An 8,117-nucleotide genomic window follows, 5' to 3' on the forward strand; every position below is an offset into this window, starting at 1 on the left:
ACAGCGACAACATATGAGAAACATATGGGACGCAATGCATCACGTTTTTCCTCTTTCCAACAGACATGCTGACAACCACAATCAAATGATTCAGAGGAGACACCTCAGAGGGAAACTCAGACACAAATACCTACATGTAGGGTACGTGTTTTGAGGGAAAGGGTGTCTGGCCGAGAAGCATGTATGCTCTTTGCTCGAAGACAGTAGCGGTGAGTCCTCCTAGCACTCTATATTTGGGCAAGGAAGTAAAACGTCATCGCGCTGGGCTTGCAAATTAAAAAAAATGGAAAGAACGCACTGACGTAAGAGCCCTGACGTATAGTTAACCTTGGCAACAGACGGAACAATAAATAGAGCCAGTGGAGGTGCAGGAAAAATACTTCTATTCCTTATACAGGCTAATTTTAGACATTATTTTAATTGCGTGTTGAATACCACTGTAGCTGCCGTCCTATCCGACTGCTAGTTATACATCTACAGAGAAAATGTATATATATAGGCTATGTTAAATAGAGCAACAGATTCAACCAGACAAACAGAACTGAATTTAAATATCACTATTTTATTTACATCTCTTACAAACAACATTCATCTTTACTCTCTCTGTAAAAAAATAAATTGAAATTTCATAAATTAAAACCACTAATGTTTTCACAGAAAACTTCATACTAAGATAGACCACTCAGACCATGGTTAAGACAAAGCACGTCAGTTTTAAAGTTTCACAAACAGTTCACAAGTACTCTCACATTCCATCAACCAGAAAACAAACTGGATCAATAATACCTATTGCTCTGAACACACATCAATACTACAACAAGTTTTGTTATCTAGCACCATAAAATCATATATTAACTCATAAAACGACTAGGTGGTATTAGTTGAAACATGCTTTTAACTTGCTACATTGGTGTAATAGGCAAGTATAGATAAAGGCAAATAAAATCGTAAATAATTTGCTTCCTGGTACAAGTCCATTCCATAGCCCTGTGATCTGCACATCTACTTCACGTCATCAAGAAAATGTGCTTTATAGGAAGTATTTTTGTTTTTGGAAGAGTCTTTAAAGGGCCAGCAGGGTTGGTGAGCTGAGGGAGTCAGAGGACTGGTCGTTGCTGTTGCTTCCTCTCCTGTGGGCGATGCCACAGGTGGGGAAGGTCTCTGCCTCTGGGAAGGTAAACACAAAAGAAGACGTGTAGGTGGTGTTGGCAGGGGTGCAGGTCACCACAGGTGTGCACAAGGGCTCAAAGTCATTGTTATTGGCTGAGGCGTGAAGGGGCTCCCAGTCTTGAGTTGTGTAGAGGGAGCTGGACAGGTCGACCTCTGGTACTGACCGCGCTGTCTCCATCTCCGTCTTTGCCAGCAGATCCAGAGACTCCTCCAGGACGGAGGCGTCTAGGTCTGTCATCTTGACCGTGCTGCTGGAGATGGTGGCGGTGGAGAGGACGGAGCTGCTGCTGGAGAAGATTGAGTTGGAGGCTGAGGTGAAGGTTGGGTGGCTGGAAGTGATGGCGGATGTCTCAGTGATGGTGGTCTGTGGCTGGGAAGACACCTCAGTGGAGAGGCAGGGGTGGACAGGAGAGATGGAGGCCACGGGGAAATCCGTGTCCAGCTCTGAGGGGATTTTGCAGATGGGCTGGTGGGCAGCCAGAATGAACTCAAGCCTTTCCTTCTCCTTCAGAAGGTTGGCAATATCGTTCTGCAGGCCGGACTTCTCATCCTCCAGCTGATCAGTTTCCTGCAATTGATAGAGAAGAAGAAAACATTAACTTGGCTGTTGGACAACACTGCTTTTAGCTGTGGTGAGAAATAGATTTTGATGAAGGATGGTAAGTCTGTGGGATACTTACAGCTTGCAGAGTGTCTGTAAGCTCTCGCCTCCTGTTGCGGCATTTTGCTGCTGCCTGCTTATTTCTCTCTCTGCGAATTCTTCTCTTCTCTTCCTCCTCAGGTGTTACCTGCACATAATACAAGAAAAAGTTAAGACTCCAGTTCTATGATACTTAATACACTGCAACAAGGAATTTACTACTTGTTGGGTAACACCTAAAGTAGGTGGCTGGATGATAATTACCTGTTCCATTCTGCTCCTCTTGGTAGAGCCGTGAGCCTTGGATGCTCCAGGCCTCATGGCTGGTCTGGGGTAGGCGGGACTGGGGCTGGAGGTGTAGGGGTGGGCTCTGTGAGAAGGGGCCACTGAGGAGATCAAAGGCTGGACCATCCACTGCAGATCCGGGCTTGTTGAAATGGCTGTGACCGTGGGGATGAAGGAGGCACTTGATGCTGTCAGGTCAGTGAAATCCTGGATGGAATAAAGTAAGAGGATCATCAGTACATTAGGTATACTTTCAGGAGGTGGGTGCAGCATTGCAGGATATGTATGAACGAAGCAGAGGGGTCTACAAAAAGCTGGATGGTTTAAAAATATCCATATGATGTCAACTATGACGTTACACTCTCTCTATGGAGTCTCCAGGTGGATGAATGAAAATTGCCTTGCACTGTGTGAAGCGCAGGTCAGCAGGCTATTTCAAGCACAATCGGCAGAGGCTAGATCACTATCAGTCTAGATTCATATATAGCATATCTATTATTTTCTAACTTTATGTTAAAGCTTTATGAGCATAATTCAATGAATGCTATGAAGGAGCTTTATCTTTCCAAGTCGTTCCTTTCCTTTCAAGCGAAACAACAACAAATTGAAACATCAAGTAGTCTATGTTGTGATAAAAAAAAGTTTAATAATATTTGACTGGACGTACCTGAGACTGTGGAGATCCCAAGCTTGAGTAAGATCCCGCTGGTGACGGGTAATATCCCACATTGTCTGCGGATGGGGAAGCGGTGCTGCAGCGGGAGGAAGAATCGCACTCCGCGTTGAAACCGGTGAACATCATCGTTCCCAAAAAGACAAGAAGATCCAAACAAACTCTACTGCGGGGGATTGTGAACTTGAAAAAAGGAAATCCCTCTAGTGGGTTTGTGGAAAAACTCTAAAGTGCTGCTCCCGATCTCGATCTTTTCGTCCTTGTTCTGCTACTGAAAGTTTGACTGCCAACTCTGACTGCACGGAGCCTTTTTATAGCCTGACCAAACAGCCGAATGACGTCGGCGAAGGGGAGTGTCCCTCGATCGGCAGCGAGGAAAAAAACACCAAAACACTGACTTGACAACGCAGAAATACTCCCAGCTACTGCTCGTACTTTGTTTAAAAGTTCAATATGCGATGCCCGCTTGTGTTGTTTGAAGGTAAAAAGTGACATTTCGATATATTTTTAAAACTCACCCTCAAGAAATGGAATATTCCAGAAACGGGATCCCCAATACGTAATTTTCCAAATATGGTGCATCCTGAGGGAGGCGGGCCTTGCTGGGAAATACACCTTCCGAGATTGGCGGACAGCGAGTTGACGTTATGTAAGACAACAAACACAGAGGCTGTTGTGAAAACTGAAAAACTGGGATAATGGTCAGCTAAAGTACATCCTACTCATCGAAGCGCAGCAAAGATAAATTTGAACATGCAGATTTGTCTGTTCAGGACTAAGTGTATCAAATGAACGCACTGAACCCCGCACTGCCTGTGTATTTTTGACTTTCATGTTGAATAGTTATTTCAATTATTGTTATTTAGATCAAAAATCTGAACATGGGACCCCTGCAGTCTTTTTGTTAACCTTCTTATGCTTAGTAGATAGGCTTTAATGCATTTTATAGCTTACGGACAAAGCTATCACTGAGGCTGGAAAACAAAAGCACATTAACATTTAAACAAACTGTGGTTTGAGTAACTCTTGCAGGGTCAGTCATGTAGAGTACTGTTGTGTTAGAGGTCTTTCAGTGTCAAAGATTTAGAGTTGAGAGAGTTGAGAGATTTTGATTTGACACATGCTCATGCAATAGGCTATATGCAATGAAAAGCAGGGCAGTATACTCTGGAGGCTGTGCAAAGAATTTCCATTAGAATTAGGGTAAAAATGAGAATAAAACAATGTAGATAAATTGAAGATAAAATAATTAAAATGTGAATTTAACTCTTTTTGTTGGTTACATGGAAGAATTCTTTTTTTTCAAGTGAAAGCCTCTCTATCTTATCTGAGATAAGTTTTATTGGCAGTTGACATTTGGGCCTAAATTGTATGCAATCCAAAAGAAATTTACCTAAATCTACACCAGGAATTGGCATACCACAGCTACATGTCAGAGCAGAAGCAGTTGCGTGTGTACTGTGCCTTCAGGCAGTGCTTGAACCTTATGTGTGTAATCCAAGCAGAGGTGTGTTTAGTTGCAGAACAAGATGATAACTGGCTCTGATGTGTACTTTTCCACAACAGCATTAGTTTGCTTTTCTCAGGGATGTCCATACTTGTTCGTAAAGGTCTTTCCCTAAGACCATGATAGAGGGAATCCTCACGCCTTTCCCTGTGTGATTTGCATAACAGCTGCTTCAAGAATCACTGAAATGCAACTTGACATTGAGCCAACCATCAGGCTTTATATTACTCTTCAAAATAATTTTTTAATTGCTTAATTACTCTGTAGTTTTAAACATAATTTTCATTGCCACAAACACCCTAATCAAGATTCTCCACTTTTTTTTGGTTAACTTGTCCTTAATGAAAAAGTAGGACTAAAGCATACCATTTCAGTTGTCAATATTTTGTTGCTGTTGATTTTGAAGTTATAAATGAGCAGAAAATAATGGGAAAAGCAAAAATTCTGACCCCAGTAGTTAGATGGAGCCTATATAAAAAATAGTTACATTCCCCTATCTGGTTTTCTTAAAGGGTCATTTAGGAATACTTCTCTTTTAGCATTCCCTTAAACAGTGCAGGCCTAACATGCAACAGAGGGCTGTTGTTAAAAAATAAATAGGCATTATAAGCGTTAACATATCATTAATAAAGGTCTAAAAAGTTAATAATAGTGTTATTGTGTGAAAGTGCATCAATGTAGGTTAAAGGAGTCCTGTTTTGTTTCCCGCGCTCGTGTTTTGTTTAACATTCTTGGTTGCCCTAGCAACACTCCACCCCTTCGCGTCAGTGACGTCCTCAATTTGCATGGCAACAAAGATCGCTTTTGCTGCTAAGACGAACCGCTCAACAAAGTAAATTAAAACCGACTATTCAGCGTCGCCTGCGCGGGGCCCCCATAAGAACACGTCATTACGTCAGCAAATGATCTGAAACGTCTGGTTCCAGGAAACAGGGGCAGAGTGAGAGCTCTGTCTGTCGTGTTGGTCTCAGACGGCGCTCCTCTCCATGGAGCCTGCGGAGCAGCGGAATGAAACAGGACACCAGACAACCCGTTCATCCTGTGGATTGTTTGAGTATTTTGTTTGATTGGTTGGCAAGAATAACAGGTTCCCAATCAGCGATGCTGACATAGACTATTTGTTTTGAACAATGTTTTTAGTTATTAGAAGGAGATAATAAACCAATGTAAAGACATAAAAGACGAGAGTAAAAGATGGCATAGCAATGTATTGTATATAGGCCACTTACCATAACAATTAAGTTGATAACCATACTAATGACGACAGCTACTTAATCGAAAAACATCCACAACAAAATCAATTAGCTTGCAGCAACACGGGAGAAGGATAATTCATGGATAAAGATCATATTCACATACCATAATTTACATTTTGGGTAATGTAAGTATTGTAGCTCATTTTTGGTGAATTACACATAGCACTTTGAATGGCCCTACTTACTACTGTTTTTTATTTATTTATTATTTTTAATAGGCTAACATCTTTTTTTATTTCTTATTTATTTATTTATCTCTGAGTCACTTATTTTTTGCCCAAGTTCATTGCATTCAGCAACAGCGCACAAGACAAGAGCACAATTATCTTTTTGCCTGTTTTACATGAACTTTGAACGCTGATGTCACAGAGTCTAAAAATAAACTCCGCCGGCCTGTGCACATTCACGCTCAAGTTGCTTTGATGAAAACAAGTCTTTGAGCTGTAGTGAGGGGTGTCTGCAGTTATGTCCGACCTGTGAACCCCTCTGTTCTTGAGCCGCCAGTGACTGAATAGGCTCAAGCTGACCACCTAATGATTTTCCGGCAAATGAGCCTAGAGAGGGCTGTGACTGCCGGGAAGCAGCCGGGAGCGCAGCCCCTCTGAGCAGGGTGAGCCCCCCCTCTATTCACCATCCATCCCTCTCACTTCAGCGGATCTGTGAGGTCATCTGATACCTAAATATAGATTACCCAGCCTATACAAGCCCCTTTCATATAGCATCTGATTTAAGCTATGCGGGAATAAGGCATGCATAATGGTGCCAATAAATTGCATCAACACGACTGAACAAAAACACTGATGTTGTCTCATAGGCGATCATCACATGGAAATCAGCCACCAGATCAATGAGTGACTAATGAATGAATGAATGACGAACATGGGAAAAAGCACAGGCCTAATATTTCCAATTTTCTGCAATAAGCCATTTGTGTGATGCCTTTAGCAAACTATAAATACATTTACAGATTAATATCTGCGAAGAATCCTATTCTTATAGGTGGTGGGTCAAGTGCAGGGGTTTGCCCTCCTCTTCATGCACTAAAAGTAGTGTCTCAGTGGCTAGTCAAGGCGCAGCTAGTGACGCTGTTATTGATAGGCTACAATACATGACGGCCGAGCTTTTTAGCTCGTGTTTCACTTTCTTCTGTGAGTGTGAGTGAGTGGGCCACACACAGCCACACGTCCGTCTGCGCGCTCTCTCTGTGCGCCACAGCGCGCCCCTGTTCCCCGGAAACACCATATATGGTTCGACCGGTCCATTCGGCGATTGGCTGCTTTACTACAGCAACAATTCTGTTGCTGGAGCTCTATTCGTATGCAGAGACAGGTGAAAGGCAAATGTGATATATGGATGACAGTTCACTAAGCGACTCATAAGTAATCAGCAGGTGTGCTGGGAGTTTTGTGCATTAATTAAATCATGCTGGGTTTCACAATATTGCTCCAAAATAAGATGGGGAAGTCGTTTTTGTAATATTTCTCTCTATAGCTACTATGAAGTGCACCGGCAGTGTTCTGATTCTGCTTATTCGGAGGGAACACGAAGTACTAAACACACCAGGTCCACTCTTTTAAAGTGTTTATTAACAGCTTGCAATGCCATCACCCCCATTCACCTGCAACAGGCATTTCTGTTGCCATGTATGCGCCAGTACAATTAAGATACGTCTCGTGAACATATGTGGACATAAAGGGAACATGATGTATATGATGCAGATGCTGCATACATGAGATGACGTAGTTCATTCATGTCGATGGGCACCTCTTGGAGGCGGGGGTGTCCCTTCACACATGTTTGCTGTTTTTTTTTTATATTTGAGTAAATAAAATAAGTTAAAATGAAAACGCTGCTTAATGTTGCTGTTGGACCACTTCGTGGATTTAAATGTAGAACTGGAAAACATCTGCTCGCTTTTTTTTCTCTCACCTCTCCCTCTTTGAAATGGTTCGGTCTCACCACACAGATTTCATTCATAAAATTCCAGCTCACTATAAAAGGCGGGCCACTCCACTATCTGCACAGTTACCATTTATGAACCTGGCAAATGGAATATAAGTAGGCGTTTAGCTGTCTGTTTGCTCTTTAGAATAGATAAATCTTGTTTTTTTTATGCAGTGATTTTAGGCGAGAACATGCATCCAGACTCCTGCACTGAGTTCGACTCCTCGTCCAGCTGTAGCACAGCATCGCCTGGCGGGGACACCCCTGGGTGCAGCCAGCATCCTCCTGACTCGCTTTCATCATCAGTGGACAGCGCCAAGGTACAAGAGAATCTGATCATCCAAGAAATAATCCTCTCCAAACTAAATCTTGCAGAATAAGTGATGCATAAGGATACTATAGGTTGCATTCCTGAGATTCTTCACACATATCCAAGTGCATTTCATAGCAGCATTTTCTTAAACAGGATTACTGTCCCGTGCTGAAAATGACTCTATACAAACACATATAAGCTACAGTCTCTACGGTCTCCATGTAGGACATCTGTAAAAAGCGCGATAATATTGAGTCTTATTTCAAGGAGAGGTATATGTCTTGGTCGTGACCTTTCATTTCAGAGTGATTTGATGATGATGCAAATGA

General features: G+C 42.3%; 2 protein-coding genes across 2 annotated transcripts in view; one reads left to right on the forward strand and one right to left on the reverse strand.

The window, feature by feature from the left end:
• Positions 1-542: 542 nt before the first annotated feature.
• On the reverse strand, positions 543-3,063 carry fosab (Fos proto-oncogene, AP-1 transcription factor subunit b). Its single transcript, XM_023403465.2, has 4 exons — positions 2,763-3,063; positions 2,075-2,302; positions 1,851-1,958; positions 543-1,738 (listed from the first exon to the last, which is right to left on the reverse strand). The coding sequence occupies exons 1-4, from the start codon at positions 2,895-2,897 to the stop codon at positions 1,064-1,066; spliced, it is 1,146 nt and encodes a 381-aa protein (XP_023259233.1). The 5' UTR covers positions 2,898-3,063; the 3' UTR covers positions 543-1,063.
• Positions 3,064-7,663: 4,600 nt separating this feature from the next.
• The window catches only part of LOC111653033 (protein c-Fos), a 3,277-nt gene continuing 2,823 nt past the window's right edge, over positions 7,664-8,117 (forward strand). Inside the window, exon 1 of the mRNA XM_023403480.2 lies at positions 7,664-7,795. Within this exon, the coding sequence (XP_023259248.1) occupies positions 7,667-7,795 (129 nt within the window). The 5' untranslated portion in view covers positions 7,664-7,666. The remainder of the gene's footprint in view (positions 7,796-8,117) is intronic.

The sequence above is a fragment of the Seriola lalandi genome, unplaced genomic scaffold, assembly GCF_002814215.2.
Source record: "Seriola lalandi dorsalis isolate HSWRI2012SDOR001 ecotype SW California unplaced genomic scaffold, Sedor1 jcf7180002054139, whole genome shotgun sequence".
Lineage (NCBI taxonomy): Eukaryota > Metazoa > Chordata > Actinopteri > Carangiformes > Carangidae > Seriola > Seriola lalandi.

Excerpts from the sequence above, each read along its gene's own strand:
- fosab (XM_023403465.2), bottom strand. The coding sequence starts at position 2,897 with ATGATGTTCACCGGTTTCAACGCGGAGTGCGATTCTTCCTCCCGCTGC. Across the intron at positions 1,959-2,074 it reads AGAGGAGCAGAATGGAACAG|GTAACACCTGAGGAGGAAGA; the intron begins GTAATTATCATC and ends TATTATGTGCAG. Across the intron at positions 1,739-1,850 it reads TTACAGACACTCTGCAAGCT|GAAACTGATCAGCTGGAGGA; the intron begins GTAAGTATCCCA and ends TATCAATTGCAG.